At 38.8% G+C, this 21,955-nt stretch overlaps 2 protein-coding genes across 9 annotated transcripts in view; one reads left to right on the top strand and one right to left on the bottom strand.

Moving 5' to 3' along the window:
• Positions 1-18,465, bottom strand: part of PKP4 (plakophilin 4) — a 177,027-nt gene extending 158,562 nt beyond the window's left edge. For 5 of the 8 annotated variants that reach the window (XM_070731560.1, XM_070731563.1, XM_070731565.1 and 2 more), the window contains exon 1: positions 18,234-18,461. The gene's annotated coding sequence lies outside the window, so the exon portion shown is untranslated. Of the gene's footprint in view, positions 1-18,233 lie in introns of all 8 variants that reach the window. The other 3 variants (XM_070731562.1, XM_070731564.1, XM_070731566.1) reach the window with 1 other exon arrangement.
• A 32-nt stretch (positions 18,466-18,497) lies between these two features.
• CCDC148 (coiled-coil domain containing 148) overlaps positions 18,498-21,955 on the top strand; it is a 205,830-nt gene continuing 202,372 nt past the window's right edge. The window contains exon 1 of the mRNA XM_070731569.1: positions 18,498-18,645. Coding sequence (XP_070587670.1) covers positions 18,584-18,645 — 62 coding nt within the window. The 5' untranslated portion in view covers positions 18,498-18,583. The remainder of the gene's footprint in view (positions 18,646-21,955) is intronic.

Raw genomic sequence — 21,955 nt, 5'->3', positions numbered from 1 at the left:
TAATGGGGTACTGTAGGGATCAGTCCTCTCCTCCGTCTTAGCTCAGAATGGCATTCAAGTAGTTTTGGCAGACCACTTAAATAATACTTCATTTTTAAAAAGTGCAAAATTTTAAAATGCCAAATACTTTAAATCTCCATTTAGTATACCTAAAAACATGCTTGCATTATATACACTAATTTGTGTATTTCATTTTACTTCAAATAATAATGGTAACATAGAAAGCATTTATTAAACAGAAAATTAGAGAAAGCACCAGTTTTTTGTTTAGCATAAGTTCCTAATAAGAGATTAAGTAAATTCAGCTCACTGACATTCAATTTGTATATGTTTGATAAATGTCCTCACTGAATGACTATTAATAAATAAGTTCAAGAAATCATTCCAATCTACTCAAGAAGCAATTCATCATTTTAATGTGTTTTAGTCATGTCAAGGTATTACTTAGAACACAGCATGACAATTCTGTAAGAAGACCAACAATTCTTAATAATAATGCATCAAATTATTTTACTAGCATATAAAAGCATGTAAAGTTAGTGCCAGTTTGTAACTATTCAGATTCCTAGTATAATGCAGTTAAATTCAGTCTTCATCAGCTTCTTATAAATTACTAATATCCTACGAGAAAGCAAAAAAAAAAAAAAGATAATCTATACTAGCAAATGATTTTATTGGCTTTTATTTATAGTAAACTTGGTTTGATTGGAAAATGGTAAAAAAAAACCAAAATAAGAATCAAATTGATTGATTGCTCTGCCTATGATAGGAGAATGACCTAAATTTCCTTTCTCCAGGTTTACTTTTTCTACAATATACACTGGATTGCCACTTAGGATACCTCAAAATAAAACTTTTCCATGAAAATGTGGATATCCAGGGTACACTGTTGAACTGGCAAATATTGAGCCACTAGTATTGTTGGAGATTTTCCAAGAAAAAGGTAACTAAGCAACCAAGCCTCCTCTAAATAAAGCAACATCTCAGCTAAATGCATTACCAAAGCATCAAGGCAATATAGGTTAAATCTATATTAAATTTGAATATAAATTCCACATAATTAAAATTCTTTGCCTTACAATAGTTTCCTGAAAAGATGAACAAATATAGCAAGGAAAACTAAACGTGGAACAAAAAAGGGTAAGAAAACACATGTAACAATTGTGTGACCCTCATTCTTTATTTCTTTCAAATACTAGCCCTCTGAATGGCATGATTAATGTTGTTAAGCACATGCATTAACAGAAGATATAGTTTGTAGTTACAAACCATATTCATCGTACGCTAAACAAATAAACAAATAAACTATCTATACTGGCTATATACCAAACTTAATATGAACTACCGTATTTTAAAATAAAAATACTCAGTTGTATTTTTAATTCAAAGAAAACTGTCATACCCAAGGCTTCAGGACAATGCTAGATGATTCAAATATATCAATTTCATATGCTTTACAGCATAAGGATTAATATTTCTCTCTAATCTGTTTTTGAGGGTGGTCTACTAATCAAACACCCACCCACCCGGCTGAAGCAGAAAATCCTATACCCATGATGGTGAACCTATACAATGGCATGTTGAGCCATGTTGGCGGGTATGTGAGCTTGGGTCCAGCACAAATGTGCGTGCCAGCCAGCTGATTTTCGGGCCTTCTGGGCACACTGGGAATTGAGAAAAAGCCTGTTTTCAACTTCTGAAGGAGGGTGGTGAAGGCCCCTTTTTTGCTCTCCCCAAGCTCCAGAGCCTTTCTAGAGTCCTGGGGAGGGCAAAAACGGCTTTCCCCCCACACATCCAGAGGCTAGAAATGGCCTACTTCGCAACTCAAAACGGACATTTCTGGCCTTTGGAGAGTCTCTGGGGTGAGGAAGGCCACTTTTGCCCTCCCCAGGCTCCTAGAAGGGCTCTGAAGCCTGGGGAGAGCAAGAAAACTTCCAGTTCAACTGGAAGTTATCAAACGGAACATTCCTGGCCTCTGGAGGATCTTCGGGAGGGAGAAGGCTGTTTTTGCCCTTCCCAGGCTTTTAGAAAGGCTCTAGAGCTTGGGGAGAGCAAAAAAACGGGCCTTCCGATTCAACCAGAAGTTGGCAAATGGGCCATTTTCTGTCTTCTGAGGGCATCTGGGGAGGGAAGACCGTTTTCACCCTCCCGAGGCTCCTAGACAGGCTCTGAAACCTGGAGTGAGAGAAAAATGGTGTGCTATTGCTTGCCTGGGGCAAGAGGATCACATGTACATGCGCAGGGGAGGCTGCATGAAATTATGAGTGTGGGCATGCATGTGCATGACATCCCCCCCCATTTTGGCAAGTGAACCAAAAAAGGTTCACCATCACTGCGTTATATCATTTCAGACAAATAGTTGTCTAATCTCTTTTTCAAACCCTCCAGTGTCAGCATACCTACAGACAAATTGTTCCATTGTTTAATTGTTCTCTGACAGGCCATCTGCCCTTTCAAGGCATTGCTACTGACCTCACTGTGCATCGCTTAGTTTTTAAAAGATTCTTCTCCTCTTTCTCCTCCTTCAATTACCATAACTCCATAATTTTATGCTGGACCCTTTTAGAAGCATATTTTTTTTAAAAAAATGATATGGATGTTCCCTAAAGAAAAATTGGGAAGAGGTACCTAGGTGTATTATTTGCCATTCACCCTTAGTTTCCTAACTGCCAAGAAAACAATAAAGCTTTATTCATGAAACTGCCAGGAACTTAACTTGATATGAAAAATTCATCTTTTTCAGTAAGGTCCATTTTACCAAGGAATGAATGTAATTTGATACAACCTTTGATAACCCAATAATGTTAATGTGCTGGTAATATTATGTCATTAGTGAAATACGTCACTGTCATTTTAAAATATCTGAGATTTAATTAAAATTTTCTCAAGCACTGATCCAGGCAACACTGATTAAGAAACGCATGAAGGAAGTACCTTTAAAAATGTTGGAGCCAACAAGCCTGAGGAATATGTTTCAGCTCTTTAATTTATATTTTTATTAACCAGAAACCAATTGTCAAAATCCTTTGTATACTCAAAAATTCGGATGATTTAGTGTGCAAGCATAGGGCAAGTGATATTAAGAGGAAATTGTGATGAAACGTTGTCCTGATTCCTAGGAGGGAAGGAAGGCATTCTCTCTCTTCTGGGAATCAAGAAAACATTCCATCATGGAAATAGACAATTAAACAGTGAGTAATTATGAAATGTGTCACTTCCTGGTTGTAGAGACTCAAAGTACTTTGTTATAAGAAACTATTTCAAGCAAAAACAGTGCTTCTATATCACCAGCAGGAATACTTGCATCACATTTACGTGCTAGCTATTGGATGATCATATGGATAGTACTTTCAGTTAAACATTCTGCTCAGTTGGCATCTTGACAAATACAAGTATAATCTCAAAATTTCTGATTTTCAAATCAAAGATTAAAACTTACTGCTCACAAGAAAAAAAATAAGTCAGTTCTAATCAGGTGATCTCAGCCTTAGAATAATCCAAGATTCATGAATGAGGATGTATACTATTTTCCTAAAAGAGGCAAGCAACTATTGCAGATCCAGTATTAGATTATATTTAATTCATATTTGAAACGGGAATAGTTTTTGTTCCTACAGTCTAAATTTTCAGAAAATATTTTAAACTGGCACTAGTGCTTAATTATAGTCAATAAAACTTGGGTTTTCTATTAGTAATTATTACAATTTTTGGATTAATCTTTTAAGGAGAAGGATTGGCAAATCTATACCATGCAAATTCTATTTTTACTTCTATTCTATCACTACATTATCCTGTCCACTACAATATAGGGCCTATTCTACTATAGAAGGCACAATCCAAAAATGTTACCATTGATATATAATTGTTGTTTTTTTCTGATATGATCTGAAACAAATATATAGATCTTTAAATCTAACTTTGCTGCTGACTGAATTCTTTTTTTAAAATTTGCTGTGTAATTAAAACATAGACATAACCCTACTATATCATGAAACCTAGACTAGGGGTGATCAACCTTTTGGACCTGAGACCACTAGATTCATAATTTTAAATATCGTGGACCACTAATATACATTTTTTCAAAGAAAGAGTATTTAGTGCAATATAAAAAATGCAAATAATTTTTCTGCAGGCCACCAAAATTTTCTCACAGACCACCAGTGGTCCACGGACCATTGATTGGTGACCACTGACCCAGACCATAAATCTGCTCCAGACCAAACAAAGCAACTTTTGCAAACACCTATTAAACAATAATTAAAAGGGTAAAAAAACCTAATGTATTTTCTAAATCTATAGACAGTACTTTTGTCAACTTCAGAAAAATCCAACTGGTTCAAAAAGCTTCAAGGTTATTCCTTATGCAGCCAAAGAAAAAAAACATAGAGCACATTTCATTACTTCAGCTGAGTCCAGTTGCAAGCGGCCAAGCAACAAAGCTGATGGACAAGCAAAACATTTTTGACGCTAATTAAATGACACTGGCTAATATTTTTTTTTCTGATTCAAGTCAAGATTCTGATTTTAAAAGCAAAATATGAATTGGGATCTCATTGTCTTAAAAATGCCCTGCTTTCAAATGTTGGTAACTAAGATGCTGAGTTGGAAAAGGTTGATTTTTCCTTTCCATAAAGGTTTCTAGTCTCATACAACTGCATATTTATAGCATCCTAGGATTCAATTCCTGGGCATTCAAAGATCTCCCCCCCTCCCCCTCTCTGTGGGGGTTATTGTTTGTGGGGTGGTATCTATCCCCTTCTTTCAGAATATTTTTTTAAATTAATCTTCCCATTCTGGCCTTGATATTTCCTAGACATTTCTAACTCTTGGAAAACTATTCAATTTCAACTAAATCAGATAGGTGTTGCCACATGCTGGATTACAATTATGTTAAAAGCAGCTTTAATTGTCTTATCGTAGGCTATATCTGTAATGCTTGTCCTATTCACAATTGAAAAAAAGGAGGTAGGCTGGGATTTGAGGAAATAGACAAATTAAGACATCAGCCTATGAGTTTGCCATGTATATTCTACAGTCTTTTTGATGGCTGTTCATGCCCATCTGAAACTACCGAGTAATAGTGGTTTGACAGTCAGTAGTTACTGTTTTACAAAGTATTCATTTTGTTCAGATCTCATTCAAGTAAGGAAGAGGCTTTTAAAATACATGATACAGAATAAATGAATTTCGATTAATGCCTGAACATTTTCTAAATGGAAATTGACTGATTAGTTTAAACTAATAAATGAAAGTAGCCAAAACTCCTCCTAGACAACATTTCAAAAACTGCCACTGTTGGGTTAACAATGTCAGAGTGACAGCCCAAATGGCTCAAATTTACTATACAATAGAGAAAATATGTACAGTATCTCCTTCGCCTGGTCACTTCCCTCCTGTCCATTATACATTACACCTTGTGATTTCTGCCTCTATCACAACCATCTCCTCTTCAGGATTGACTCTTAGAATACTGTCCATGTTTTACTTCAACCACGATGATTCTCATCAGTCTCCTTCATACTGCTATGGTTCTTTCATTTCACAGCATACAGACTTCAAATTATGCAAGGGTGGCAGGCTTCAGTTTTATTGGGAGTTTCACTTTTCTGAGCTGAAAGAAGAGCACTTGCCATAACCTTTGCTGTTACCCGTTTCTCTTCCTACTCTACAGTAAAGTAATGCCAGGTGCCAATGATAGCTCCAGCTCTTTTACCTCAATCACATGTAATAGTAGTCAAATGGCAGTAACCACAAAAGTGTGGCGGCAATTCCCTTACATCTGTGTAGTCAAACTGCGGCCTTCTGAAGCCATTAATCAGACCCACACAGGACCATGAAGCTGCCCCACCCACACTGTCCCGCCCGAGCTCAGGACTTACCTTCATGGGCTGGAATTGAAAGGTAAGGCCAACTATTTTAGCCTGCAGAGGCGTTCTGGAGGCGAGGGGTAGATGAAAAACGGAGTGCACAGATGCCCCAGGCCAAAACATGGGTAAAAATGGTCTGTTTTTGGCCTGCAGAACACTTCTGGAGGCAGAGAAGATTAAAAATAGGGCACATAGGTACCCCAGGTGGCCACAAAACAGGGAAAAACAGCCCATTTTTCAAGCTGGAGAGAGAGAGGGAAGAGGGAAGGAAAGAGGGGGAGGAGGGAGAGAAATTTGTTCAAGCTTCTTGGAGTTGAGAAGAATTGATGTTAACTGAGTTTTCTGAAGTGGACCACTAGACTCCTAAACAACTGAAAAAATAATCTAGTAAAATGAAAAGTCAACCAAAAGAACAACATGTAAACAAAAGCCAATAAAATACCCCCAGGAGCAAAACAAACTAAAGTTTAATTTGTGTGCTTTGTTTGATATACTGTTGGGCCATACCCAACTAGTCTCATGACCTAGCCACACCCACCATCAAATAACCACTTAGCCACACCTACCCAGCCGGTCTGGCCCCCCCAAGAGTCTGAGGGACCCCGTTTAAAAAGTTTGAGGACTCCTGTCTTATATAATATTGGCTATTAGGAATTAAATAGTAGATAAATTAATAACTAATGGTAATGAAGGGAAAGTAATCTGCCCTTTCCATCTCAGAATTTCAGATACTTGCATGGTTAAATATGAGAAACATAAAACTTCAGCCTGTACATGGCCGTTACATAAGGAGAATGTTCCGGTTGCTGCTGTAGTAACCTACAGGTTTTTGTGTGAGGCAGCAAAGGAAACTGTGTAATTTGCTAGCCCCATTATCATAGACATTGTCTCCCACTGGGAAATGCCTTCCATTAAAAACACTGCTCTCCTGGCCTTAACAAGCACCTGCTCTTTTGGAGTACCATCTATTTTAAATATTACAAAAACTCTTAGATCCTCATGATGACTTAGTTACCTATTTGGTTTATTCATTTTCTTAAATCTAGTTCTTCAGAGACACTGGTTACATCTTCCATCAACAGCAAACCTCCTATCTTGTAACTTGTAAGTGTTCTGAACAATCATTCCTGTTGAAATCGGAGAACCTGTGCCTCAAGTCATAGTATCTTTACTTTTCATGCAGCTATAACCAAGAACAATACTACACAAAATGCAACATCAAGAAGTTAATACAGTCCAATTTAAGATCACAAGTAAAATAATAAGACTGCCAATAACCTGAATGATTATTGAACAGCATAATACCATAACAAAAATGTGTTGATTTTAGTTTAGTTTCTTTAGTTTAGTTCATGTAAATTTAGTTTAGAATGTAAATATAGCTAGTCACTGGGTTAAGAATCAGTTCTGTGGCTACGTTTGTCCTTAAGTCGAATCCGTATGTAAGTTTATTTAGCCAAATGTCTATCTCACTATGTAATCAAAGAAAACTGGAAATATGGCGCTATTCAAAATGGTGGATTCTTGTCTCTTTCCTTAAGGGAAGAAGTTGCTGAAACCGCACAACACTTTCAGGAGCCACTGAAAACAGACTATGCAATATATTTTAAAAACATGCACTACTTTGGGACGTGCATGGAGGTATTACATAATTTCAGGGGTTTTTTAGTTTTATATTGGGGGGGGGGTGGCAAGCACCATTTTGAGACAAATCTCAATGCCAGTTGGGCATCCACTATTTTTAGTTGGACCTTGTCAAGTCAGTCATGTGCCATTCTGAATACTGAACGCAGCCTATTTGTAACTAGGGAGTTTCCCCCAAGAGATATGTAATTGCATGTACTGTACTGTTACAGTACAGTAGCAGTATTGTATGTACTGTTAGATATTGCATGTACTGTTAGATATTAAATAAAAGTCATATTTCATCAGCTAGACTTTTTTCTGCATTATAGATTATGAACAGAGCTATAAATAGCCACATACACACAACCGTCTATCAAAAAATGCAATCCCTCCAATTTAAAAGAAATTAGGAATTAAGCACTGTCAAGTTTACTGCATTCCTTTAGTTAGTACATGGAGCACCATTCAAATTACCTAACTTTAAAAAAGTCTGCATCTACAAGTTTGTTATAGAATTTACGTACAATTGTTATCTTTACTCCATTACATTCTTCATTAGCCTTACTTTTTTCTGTATTTCATGGTCTCCCAACTTTTTAAAAAATATATAACACTAATAAGATCTCTAAGAGTTATTTTATTTCAAGTAAAACCAACAATTCAGAGAAGGTAGATATTTAAGAAATATGAAATTTATAAGCAAACAATTCACTTTTGCAAAAAAAATTAAAAAATAAAACAAAGCTTATCACTGGTAATATGGATGAAAAATAGAAGAATAGGAATATGCAATTTTGGAAAACAAATTAAGAAAATAAGGATAGCCACTTCCCAATCAGATTACTGCCAGGCACTCCATATGGAGCTATCTTGAATATCATCTGGGAGCTGCAAAAGGTCCAAACTGTGCACGTCGTTCTGAGCATCCATAGTTCATCTTTATTATATAGCTACTGTGCAAATTGACTGACTTCAAATTGTAATTCAAAGTGCTGGTTATCATCTTTAAAGCCCTATATGGGACAGGGACAGGTTATTTGTGGGACTGCCTCTTGCTGAGCATATCTGTGCACCCTACTAGGTTAGATAGGATGGATCTATGCCCGTGATGGCGGACCTATGGCATGCATGCCGGAGGTGGCATGTAGAGCCCTCTCTGTGGGCATGCGTGCCATTGCCCCAACTCAGCCAGCTGGGTTTCTGGTGCTCTGGCATGTGTGTGCACCTTCCGGTTAGGGCACTCTGTGCCTAAAGGGTTTGCTATTACTGGCCTATGCTTAGGTCCCTTCCCTGAAATATTGTCATCTAGTGGGATCTTTAAGGCTTCCTTAGCTCTTGGGAACAATCTCCCAACAGAATACAAGAAATAGAATCGCACAAGACAAAGAAACAGTGATGGCGAAGAAAATAAACCAAGAAGGGAACAGAAAAAAGGGGCATCAATCGCAAGGAGCCAGGTCCTTTAAAAAGGCTCTTCAAGATATCACTGGGGCAGAAGATGTTTGAATTTCATGGGGATCCTTATTCCAGAGAGTAAGTGTCTATAGGGAAAGCGTGCTTCCAGCATTCTGAGAAGTGGCATTGTGTGTAACTGATAGAACCCATAAAACATAAATCTGGAATTTCCTGGATAGATATGATGACAGACAAACCCTCAAGTAACCAGGCCCTGTGCCATAGATGGTTTCTAGGTACCGTGTTTTCACAAACATAAGACTTGGTCTTATTTTCTTTGGGGCTTGAAAATAAGCACTTGGTCTTATTTTGGGGAATATTTTTTTTTAAAGTGTAGAAGGGGGCAAACATGGGGGTAGGTGTGTAGCCATCACTGGCCCCGCCCTCAACATCTCACTGTCTGCTTGCCTTCGGCTGCAAGGGGCCAAGCCCTTGGCATGCTGTGAGCCGCCCCGAGTCTACGGAGAGGGGCAACATACAAATTTAATAATAATTGAATAAAATAAAATAAATATTAATGCCCCGGCCTCCATTGGGTCTGCCTGCTGGTTCAGCTTTTCCTGGGACACTTCCCAGTCCTGGCACCTGCCAGGGCTCTTTGCCCTCTTGCCAGGGCTGATGGAGGCTGGAGCATGCCAAGAGCTTGGCCCCGATTGAGGCTGCAGGCAAGCAGACAGTGGGAGGGAGAGGGTGGGGCCAATACAATTCCCAAACAACTTTCACCCAGATGGAGAGAAAACTTTGTCTGCTTGCAAAGGAGATGGTTTGAAACAAAGCTTTGAGTCTCTATCATTTCTCCATCCAGGCGAAAAGTTCTGCTGCAAGCAGTGCCACCTGAGCTACGAGCCTCACAATGTTCTGTTGTGATTGGCTCCACCCACACAGCCCCTATCGGCACGACACTTCACCTCCCAAATCTGCCCTAGCTGGATTTTTACACCTGCCTATTGCCCCACCTCATGCAGTCAGATGTGGGTGGGACTTAACTAGGGCTTATTGTTGGGCTAGGGTTTATATTAGGTGCAGGAGCGGAAATTGGGCTAGGGCTGATTTTCAGGGTAGGTCATATTTTGGTGAAACATGATAGCAACCAGCACTTTAAATCACATCCAATGTGCCTCCAATTTGAGCTTTCCAGAAGACAGTGAAAACCTGGTTCTTCCCCTAAACATATGACTAGGATGGAGTGGAACTGCGGGGAAGAGGGAGAAAGCTTTAGTTCTATTGGTTGCTATGTTGCCTTCGTGGTAAGGGCATGTTGTTTTATTGGTTTTGCTGGGAATTGCCTAGGATTATTGTATGTCATAGTATATGAGATTGATAGCCATATAGGTTCTACAAATAAATAAATTTGGAATTTCACATTCTTTGAAGAACTTTCTAGATCAGTGATGGTGAACCTTTTTTTCCTCGGGTGCCAAAAGCACTTGTGTGCATACTAGTGTGGCCATGCAAGTTCCCACATCCATAATACAATGCCTCCCTGCACATGCATATATGATCTCCCCTTGCTGCTCCTCCCCGTGCATGCACACACAATTCCCCTGCTCCCACATTTCTCGACTTCAAGTGGGCCTGGTAGACCCATTTTTCACCCTACCCAGACTCCAGAGGCATTCTTGGAGCCTGGAGAGGGCAAAAATGGCTTCCCTGCCCCCACCGGAGGCCTCTGAAGGCTGAAAATACTTTCCCACAGCCTCTGCACAAGCTGAAAATCAGCTGGCCGGCATGCAAATGTGCACTGCAGATTAATTCGGGCAACGGCTCAAGTGCCAGGAGATATGACTCCACGTGCCATCTGTGGCATGCATGCCATAGTTTCAGCATCATTGCTCTAGATCAGTATTGGCGAACCTCTTTTTCCTCAGGTGCCGAAAGAGCCTGGGCAAGCATTATCATGCATGTGCAAGTGCCCACACCCATAATTCAATACCTTGGTGAAAACAACTTCCCCTGCCCCCTAGAGGCCCCTCTGGCGGCCAGAAATGGCCTGTTTCCCAACTTCTGGTGGGCCCAGTAGGCTTGTGTTTCATCCTCCACAGGCTCCGAAAACTTCCCTGGAGGCAGGGGAGGGTAAAAATGCTCTCTCCCATCCCCAAAGAGGTTCTCCGAAAGCCAAAAATACCCACCCAGAGCCACTGTGCAGCCAAAAGTCAGCTGACCAGCGCACCCATACCCATTGGAGCTGAGATAGGGCAACAGCTCATGTGCCAGTAGATACGGCTCCACGTGCCACCTGTGGCATCTGTCCATAGGTTCGCCATCACTGCTCTAGATCTTTCAAGCTTGGGGTTTCGCAAAGATAATGATTTTATATAGATGGAAAAAAATTATACTCCTGATATTAAAGTATAGATTGAAAATAAATGTTCTATATCATTTTTTGAGTATTTTTATATTCTAAAATGAGAAGATGAAATAATATCTTGTTATATGATCTACGCTTAATAAGTTCAAGAAATGAATTACTTTTACATGAACATTATACCCCTTTCCCCTCACTCTTTTGTCTTTATTGTTTCCACTTTGTTTTAGTTTATTTTCCCATCAGCTGGGAAGATTTATGGAAAATTACAATAAAATTTACCTATAATCTAAGATAAAATAGATACAAAATATTTTACTAATGGTACATAACTCCATTAATAAGAACATAAGAACATAAGAAGAGCCATGCTGAATCAGGCCAAAGCCCATCAAGTCCAGCATTCTGTGTCACACAGTGGCCCACCAATTGTCCATGGGAATCTTGAGCAGAAAGAGAAGGCAAGACCCTCCCTTTCCCTTGACCCCCAACAAGTGGTACTGCCTGCCTCAAACAACATAGAAACAGCACTTGGACATCCGTTTCAATAACCATCTATGTGCTTGGCATCCATGAATCTGTCTAATCCTGCCTTGAAGCTATCAAGGCTGACAGCTGTCACGACCTCTTCTGGAAGTGAATTCCATAAACCAACGACCCTCTGGGTGAAGAAATATTTCCCTTGAATTAATTGCAAACATAAGCAAATACTGTAAAATGAAAATGTTGGAAATGCCATGATAGAAAGTGAATATTTTACAATATATAGTGGTCAAATTAAAAAAAACCCTGAAAAATCTGAAACAAAGTACAAGTATTTACTCAAAACATTTTAAAAACGAAGTCTGAATCGAAACTTTATTTCCTTTCTACTAGGAATTGATTCACAAATAAATAAAAATATAACAATTTATTAAGAAATCTTTGGATCATTATTGGAAAAGTTTCTACTGGCTTTTCCATCTTCTATACTTCCAATTTCATTTTTATTTTTCCTGCATGTAACTATCTGTACCTACTTTTATTTCTTGATGGCATAATTAACTTATTTCTATACATTTAGTTAATTTTAAATTTTATGATTAAAATGTTTTACTTCATCTTAGTCCTTGAAATATATGTATACTGAACTTTTGTTGTACAGTCACTGATTATACTTTTACTTTTAAATTCAATAATATATAAATTCATATACCTATATATAATTTTGCATTTTGAAATCCAAGTTAGTATCTATTTTTTTAAAACAATGCCTATTTTACAATTTTCTGATTCTGGAACACCCTGTTACTCCCAAAATACTCCCAGGTCTCCTCTATAATTTCAGTAGGTGGCAGCACCTGGCTGGCTCAAGTTTAAGCTGGGTTTGGCCTGGTCAGTACTTCAATCAAATGTCCATGAATTAACCTGAATATTTTTCTTATTGCATTTTTTCCTCTTTTTTGCATCACCTTAGAACTCATATGCCCTGATTTGTTTTTGGGATATTTTTTACTTCATCATACTATATTAGTTCGTAATCAAATTAAACATATCAAAAACTTCAAACTGTCACTAACAGTATGTAAACTAGGGTAATCCTCTGAACAGGAAATGTTGCTATTATTATTGCAGTTAATGAGGATCCTTAACAATAGATCATTATTGCAAGGAAGTGACACAAAGACATGTTGAAAGCCTTCAAGTCCCTCAATATCGACACCACTCCTGGGAAACCCTGGCACAAGATTGACCAACATGGCACATGCTGATCCACCAAGGCTGCCAGACATCTGAGGCCAGAAGAACATTCATAGCAGAAGAGAAGCGAACATTCCACAAAGCCAGAGCTGCAAATGCTGCTACAGTGGTGCCCACATGTCTGTCCAACATGTGGCAGAACATTTCATACCCATATAAGCCTTACCAGCCACCTGTGGATACATTGTGTACAGCCTACAGCCCATTCGATGTCAAGGTCCTCTTCGAACACAATGGTCAAACATTACCTTCGTGTGTTGACTTTGCGGTGCCTTGAAAATTCTAAAATATAAGCATTCAAATCCAAACCTAGATACAAAATGTAGTTATAGATCTCTGCATTCTTCCCATCAGTTACTTTGCATTTCCAATTAGCCTAATCATAAATGTCTTAGATGCTCAATTTCTCAGATATCTCCTCCCCCCCCCACTTCTTAATTCTCATTATAGCATCTAACTACCAGTCCATACATAGACTAATCTCTCCTATTCTCTTTCTTTTTTAAATGGCCTTTCCCCCACTCCATTTAATCCTCCCCTCTTTTATTTCTGTCATTTCTCTTTCTATATCTATTTTCCATTGAATTCAGTGACAACTGCACACATTTTAGCTTTCACTCTTCAGGTTAGTTATAACAACCTGACAAAAAGACATGAATGTACAATTCTTTCCAAAAAAAATAGGAGCAAGAGCAAAGTAATGCTCTCCAATCCCAACTGGATAGCCTATCCTGACACTTAAATGAATAAAAAATTGAACTACAATCAATATATCCCAACCAATGTATCTTGGTAGATTTTTCTTTTCTTTTTTTAATTTTAGAGGTAAATTTTTAAAAAAACATTATTATGAATGATAAAAACTGATTAAGAAATTGCTTGGATTATTAAGCTTTTAGTATTATATCTACTATGATGATATTATTCCGTGGAATAAAAAGAATAGTTTGCTATATTACAGATTACTGAAACTATTTCCCAATAATGTATTTTACCTTTCAGTACAGACATTCTTATTTGACTGATCATGTAATACAAATCTTATTTTCAGATCATTTTCCTCAAGCATTCTGGGGGAAATTCTATTTCGTGTATCATATGAATTGGAATTCACAAGTACTGTATTACTTTAAATGCAATACTGTATTGAGATAAAGAGAGCAATTTAAAATTAAATATATTCTGTACTTAGGAACTTTATTAATGTTCCTACAAAAAGGATCTAAGACTGCCTTTGAGTCACAAGGATCTTAGGAGGAAAAAGGGAAGGGAGGATTGATGCTACCTTAATGCAAAAATAAACTGATTGGAGTAACTAATGTGTATAGGGAGGTTTGTGAAGTCTTAGGATGTTACAAGATATACAGAGTTTTATCTGACCTTTGCAGGATCCATAATTGCTGTAACCTTACCAGAGGATGGTTAAAGGAAAAAATCAAATCATCTGGGAAAGCTGAGGGTGATACATACATTTAACAGTGCAGTACAATGTCTTAGTACAATGTTAAATACGTTTCTACCCTCAGCTAATTTCCTAGTTATAGAGTATATTTCATTTGATTGCACATGTTAAATTGCAATCATTCACATTAAGTACTCTTGTTCCTGGGGTTATATTAGAGCAGACTGCTACATATGCCACCTTGAGCTAAGGAATGACAACATATAGATGCAACATTTTTATAATTTATAAAAATATTTGGGTACTTAAAGATCTTAGTAATCACTGCAGTTGAAAAAGCTTCAAGGTTCTAAATTCTTTTTTTTAAAAAATATCTTATTTTAGTAATGCTTAGTCTTTAGCAGACAGGAAGAACATAATATTTGCCAAATATTTTGCTTCCCTTTACTAATTCTATATAACTATTATAAACATCCATTTAAATGTGCTGGCACTTGTGATCCTTCCTCAGAAGACAAACATATTAATTATAAAACCTTACTTGTGAAAGAAGAATCCACAAAACACATTGCTCTATTCCCATTAACACTATGTATTGAGCAAAACAGATATACCTCTAAATATTTTGCAACATTCTCAATTAAAAAATAGTTATCAATAAGTGCTATTTAGCATGTGACACTGCAAACCTTTTAAAGCTTGAAAATATAATCACTTCATCAAAATAACTGCAATACCTGCTGAGGTGCAGAACATCTTGTCTAACTTTTTTGAGTAGATACCTTTTAATTAAATGTAATAGCCAACTCACCATGTCCTATTTATAAAAACTGCCCCAAACATGTCAGAACAGCAGCCTATATGATATGCTCTGGGACTTGCTTTGGCAGCTACTGCTGTAGTTTCTTCATTACTGAAGCATTGTAATTATTTCCTTTCATCTGCCAGGCTTTTTTTTTTTAAAGACAAACAGAAAAAGTCTACTTTTAGACCATGTCCAGACATGTAGATGATTCCCCTTTACCTACAGCTAAACTATTCTGCTTCAAACTTTTCAACATGTTTTTATCTCCTCCAACCTAAGATATCGACCCAAGCCATGTATACCCCCAATACCGGATTAACTGGTGTTGGCAGCTCAAATAGAGGAACAGCCATAATCCACAGAATTATTAAATGCAAACCTGGGGAATTGTTCTGTCCCACTGCTCTTCAATGTGATTTCAAATGGTAATTGACATACCTAGTAATTTGGCTGTACCAAGCAGTTCTCTCAGGCCCATCATTAGGAAAACACAGCTTCTCTATTGGTTAATCTGATAGGTATTATAAGAGGTGGGGGTATTTGCAGCTTAGTATTACAAGAAGAGGTTCTAATGCTCTGTAAGTGCTCCACAAAGATACCACCAGATTAATTTTCTGAAGGCATTTAATTTTTTTTAAAAGCCAAAAAACGCTCCTTAGCACAATGCAAATTTAATGTTTTCTCTCAATCCACTCTCTCTGAATCTCCCAGTTTTCCCAGCACTTAGTTTCCAAAGCTCTGCTTAAAAACATACAAAAGAATGCTATAGCACTAACCTGGATTTGTTAGAAAAAAAACTTGGCATAAATACATGTGAAAAGGAGGGTTTAAGCAAGTTGTCCCCTTTTTAAGGGGAATGGGCCACACAGCAATCATTTTTGCCTTCAAAACCAGTCTTCAAGTCGTATTGTGACCAGAATCTAACCTGATCCTACGTAATGTATTTAGTACAGACAGTGCTCCCACACATTCTCTGCAGTAGTCAGGCAGAGATGCTGGCTGCTAGATTGATGGTCCGGTGACCTTTGAAAGCTTGGACAAGAGGAACTGATCTATTGCAGCTGGCTTTCAATGCATTCTTTACATTCCTACCCTATCTAAAAGCTCCAGGAACAAACAAGTCTCCCCCTCCTCAACCAATAAAACTCAAGGCACACACCTGCCTCTTAATCCGTCCAGAGCACCACCAGCTTCCATACAAATACACACACACACAGCTGTGTTACACTCCTCAAATATGTACCCGTAGTCAGAGCTAGGTTATCCCCTTGCTCTTTTTGTCTTCTCCCTACAGGGCAACTGCAGAGGGGCAGTAGTTGAGGTCTCCTGAGAGAAGACATGCTAAAGGCTCTCCCTGGATTTGCTCCCCCAACCGGGCTGTAAGTAGCTCTAACAAGCAAATCGGAGAAAATACAAGACTGGGCAAGGTTGAGTGAGGAGAGGCTCAGCAGGTTAAAAGGAATTGGAGGGCCAAAAAAGGGGGTAAAACTCACAAATAGGTAATCGAGGGGACTGTAATAAGCACCTTTAACAAAGAAAAAGACTAAAGAAGCAGAAAATTTCTACAGTAGTTGCAACCTGGGAGAAGACAGAGATGAAGGAATGAGCAGAGCTTGTAAAAAGCATTTAAGAGAAATGCAAATAGCCATGGAAAAAAATGAAAGAGTTTTTTAAAATGTAGAAACATGGAAGGTTTAAGAAATGAAAAACAAAAACCTAGAGAGTAAACTAACAAAATGCAACATTTGTAAGATAAAGAGTGACCATTTTCACAGAAATTACCAGCTATTCATTTTAATTCAAGGACAAAGCTAAAAAAAGGGGGAGCAATGCATTTTAAGATACTGTTCCTTGGGTGAAGGGCATTAGGTAAGCTTCCTTTAAAAGAGAAGGGACAGGAAGCTTTAGTAAGAGATAAACAACAACATATTAAATCCCATATAAAAATGTAGTGTTTTTATGCAGGCAGCTTTGGACAATCTGAGGAACAGCATTTAAGCGCAAAGATAGAAAAGCCGAAGTAAAAATAGCTAAAAGGTACACTATTTTATTTAACCCAGGCATCCAAACATGCAAGGGCAAAGGAGGCAAGGAATAAAAAAGACTGGGAAATCTGCAATAAAGGAAGTTGATATTTTTCAAAAAAAAAAAGGGGGGGGGAGTATTTAGGTGGAGCCCCTTTCCAGAACTAGGAAGAAGACAGACCCAATATTTAGAGGGTAAAGCAGAAAGGAAGGTTGAGTGACAGAAAATAGAAGTTCAGACTGGCAGACATTGACAGATAAGACTTAGACTGAGGTCAAAGCAAGAGATTTGTGGTGATTTTTTTAAAACAAAATCATGATTATGCTTGGTTTATACGGACGTAAATATTTGATGTATGTTGGAGAAAATAAAAAAAAATAATAAAGCAGATTGATCATTTTAACCCAGACGTGAAAAGATACCCAGAGGATGCATATCACTGTGTGAAGGAATAATAATAATAATAATAATAATAATAATAATAATAATAATAATAATATATAAACTAAAACGGCAACCGCGAGAGGGACTGAAAAAAGATAAGTAATGCGCAGGCGAGCAAGGGAAGGTAAGTGACTAAAGGAGAGAGGGAGGGGAAAAGAAGAAGTAATGCGCTTCATTAGAGGAGGCACGGATTATTGGGAGTTAGACAAGTTTCTTTTAAAAGTGAGGTGGGGGGGGCGGCGACGGAGACCCGAGAGAGGCAATAGCAAGACGGGGAAGGAAAAGTTAGCACGAAGGCGAAGAGGAGGCAGCTAATCCATCCAAGCAGGAGGAAGCGGAGGGTCAGGTATAAAAAGCAAGGGGAAAAGAGCGGCGAGGACCGGACGGAGGGAGGCAGGATTCCTCCCCACAAAAAATGACTCCCGCCTCCTCCTCAGCGGGATCTCCGGTAGACCGTTTCCCTCCGACAACCCCCCCCCCCCCCAATCCCCTCATGCTCTTCGCTCCCCGGCGCGGAAATCTCGGCTCTTTTCTCCCCCGCTCGGGGAAAGAAGGGTCACTCACCGCCTTGACTGAGCCAGGAGCCCCACCCCCGCCGGCGCTGGGTCTTCGTGGGCGCGGAGGGGCCGCGGCCGCCCCGCCGTGAAGGGCCCTACCCCGGGGTGTCCATGGTAGGCAGACTAACGTGCCACAGCCGAGCAGCACAGATTCTCCTTCCTCCTCCCTCCTCCTCCTCCCTCGCAGGCTTCTCCTCCCGCGTCTTCCCGCCCCTAGCGCACCCCCCTCCCTCCCGCCCGCTTCCCCCCTCGTCAGACGTCAACAAGGCGCCCTGCCCTATGCCTCCCTCGGATTGGCGGAGCGCGCCGCAGCTCGGATCCCCGTTGGACGCCGCCTCCTGTTAAACCGGCCAATGGATGCCGCACCTGCGGTTGCTAAGGGTTACCGATGCTGCGAAGAGACCGGCCGACGGGAGTAGGTAGGGGAGCTGCAGTTCCTTACAGAAGAGGCGAGGCGGGATACTTGCGTCTTGTCGGGGTGGGGGGAGAGAGGAGTGGAAGCGGGGTGGGGGGAGGCGGGTCGGTGCGTTTGGTTGTGTGTGTGTGTGTGTGTGTACGTGTGTGCGAGGGACACCGGGAAGGACTAATGTGTTGGATGGAGATGGAATGGGAGGTAGAGGCGGAATGGCTATATGGTATTAGGAAGGGGAGGATCCTATATAGAAGCACTGGGGGAGACAAACTTGATTTTAGCGCATCTGTGTGCCCTAAGTAAACCCCTCTGGTTTTAGTAAGATTTGCTCTTTAGCAAATAACGCCAGTGGAATTGCAGGGTTTTCTTTTTCTTTTTTAGCTCTCTCTCTGGTTTGCTCAAACCTATAATATTCTAGTTTCCAGAAATATTTTATTTATTATTATTTGGACTTATAAATAGGGATTGGGAGGCATAATAAATAAATAAAAGAGATAACTAACTAAATAAATGAGATAAAAACATAAGTAAATACATAAATAATATGCCACCCAACTCCTGAAGGACTCTGCGTGGCTCACAGCCAAATACAAATAAAATATAACATAAAACCTCCTAAAAACATACTTTTAAAGTTTTAAAATACTTTTTGAAATTGAAATTTAAAATTTACAAATACTTTTAAACCTAAATCATATTTCCTCCTAATTTTTATAGGGGGGAAAAGTGTGTGTGGGGGGGGAGGCGAAGATGGCTTTATCATAAGGCACTGAACTAAGTTTTGGGGGATTCCCTTAATTGCTAAAAATTTGTAGTGCTGTTTTTCAAACAGAAATGTGTAAATGAATGCTTACCGCAACAACTTCATCACTTTTTATTCTTAGTTGGCAATATCCAAACCAGACATCATACAGTTGAACCTTTTAATATATGTTGAAATTAATTTAATTATGGGTGCTGTGGAGCTAATTGATGTCATTTTGAATATATGCATTGCAAGGTAAATGTGTATGGATGCACTAAATCATTCATTCTTACTTTAATTTCTGGGTATTGATTCTTAAAAAATATAATTCCTGAGACATTCTGTTGCAAATGAATCACCTATGAAGTGTAGGTTTTGAGCATATTCAATCTTTTAGTTCTAACTATATTGCAATTATTGTGAAAAGCTAATTATTAAGTGGGCAGCTGTATGTAACAGTTAGTGTAGGTGTGAAGGATAACTCCATATGTGGATACTTAACATGTCATCTAAGATGTCGGCACAGTATCTATTTCACAGAGTGCTTGCTAATAACATCTTCAGCTTATAAGAATATAGCATGTGATAGGACAATTCATTATTATACTACCACTGCTTCTATTCCTTAATGTTCCTGATAATTATGAAACAAGATTTTAAATGTTTCTGAATTGTGCCTACAGCATAGATATATTCATTCTTGAACAAGTAAACTTTCACAAGATTTTTTTAAAACCATTAAAACAACAGGGGAGGAAGTTTTGTATAAAAATGAGTAAGAATGAGGAAATCCTGTGATTATAACAAAAAATTGACTTGGTATTTCTATCTTTCTCTTGCACATAGTAATTTTATATTTTATTTATATGCAACTGCAATATGATTCTTGTTAGCTTCAATGCAGTAAAATGTAAAAATATCCATAGTGTGATCAAAATAATAATATAACAAAAGCCTCAAAATAAAATAAATAATGAATTGAAAACAAAAGGGAAATAAAAGGTGGTGTGGTTCTTAAAATGCAAAATGCCCTTTCAAATAAAACTATTTTTGGAAATCTTCCTGAAGTTCAACAAGAAGGATGCTTACCTGACCTCTATTGGAAATCATCAGCGTTGCCACAGAAAAGCAAAATCCTCTAACTTCAGCCCTCACCTTTCGAAAGTGAGATCAGAAATGGGTCAGATTGATTCCAGCTACAATAGGCAGTACTGCAAGTACCCAACGCCAAGCTATAAAAACCTCCATAAATCAATACAAGCACCTTAAATTATATCCAGAAATTAATTGGCAAACAATGCAGGGCCTGCAGAATCAATATTATATATTTCTAGCTGTGAGTATATAGGCTGCTGCATTCAGGACAAGTTGCATTTATTGAGTAGCTACTCAGAAATATGTCATAGACTAAGACTCTGCAAAGCAGCCATGGAGATTTTGGGAAAGATATTCAAGTACCCTGATCTGATTATACTTACAAAACTCTGCGAGTCGTAATGATGGTAGTGAAAGTTGGACTTTAAAGAAGAAAGATAGGAAAATTATTGATGTCTTTGAACTTTGATGTTGGAGAACATTCAATAATATCATGGACAATCAAGAAAAACCAAGAAGTACAAATGAGTAGGCTCAGATTATCCTACTTTCAGCACATTTTGCAGGTTCAGCTCTCTGGAAAATATTTCAGTGATAGAAAACGTGGAGGGAAAAAGAAGAAGATGACCCAAAGCAAGGTCCAACTTCCAACTTTGGGCCATTTTTCACTCTACCCAGGCTTCAGGAGGCTTTCCGGAAACCTAGGAAAGGTGAAAATGACTTCTCCCCTCAATTCATCAGAAAGCCAAAAATCAACTGGAAACCCATTTTTTGTCATCCACAGGCTCCGGAGGCTTCGGTGAGCCCTGTGTGCTTGCGTGGGGGTGCAATGTGTGGGGGTTGTGCATGCATATGGGGGGGGGGGAGGGCATTGAATTATGGGTGTTGGCCATGTGCAAGCATGCACAACCTTTTGGCACCTGAGCAAAAAAAGGTTCTCCATCATTGCATTAGACCAAAGTAGCGCTCTGTTCATTCGGTTGTTTTGTGTAGCTGTTAAAAAAACAAGGGGAAGAGAACCAAGCCCTGCAGCATCCCACATTGCAGAGGCCAGGATTGAGACAGACATAAACACACTAGAAAATGTCCAGAGATACTTTACCACAAGAGCCCTCCACTCCTCCACTCACAACAGAATACCCTACGCAACTAGACTTACAATCCTAGGTTTGCAAATTTTAGAACTATGTCACCTCTAACATGATCTAAGCATAGCCCATAAAATAATCTGCTACAACGTCCTTTCTGTCAACGACTACTTCAGCTTCAACCACAACAACACACGAGCACACAACTGATACAAACATAAAGTAAACCGCTCTAAACTTGACTGCAGGAAATACGACTTTAGTAACCGAGTAGTTGATGCATAGAACTCACTACCAGACTCTGTAGTATCATCACCTAACTACCAAAACCTTACCCTTAGACTATCCACTGTTGACCTCTCCCAATTCCTAAAAGGTCAGTAAGGGGG

The sequence above is a fragment of the Erythrolamprus reginae genome, chromosome 1, assembly GCF_031021105.1.
Source record: "Erythrolamprus reginae isolate rEryReg1 chromosome 1, rEryReg1.hap1, whole genome shotgun sequence".
In the NCBI taxonomy this organism is placed as follows: Eukaryota; Metazoa; Chordata; class Lepidosauria; order Squamata; family Dipsadidae; genus Erythrolamprus; species Erythrolamprus reginae.
Note: the sequence above shows the minus strand (reverse complement) of the source record. Positions and strands in the feature narration are given on the sequence as shown.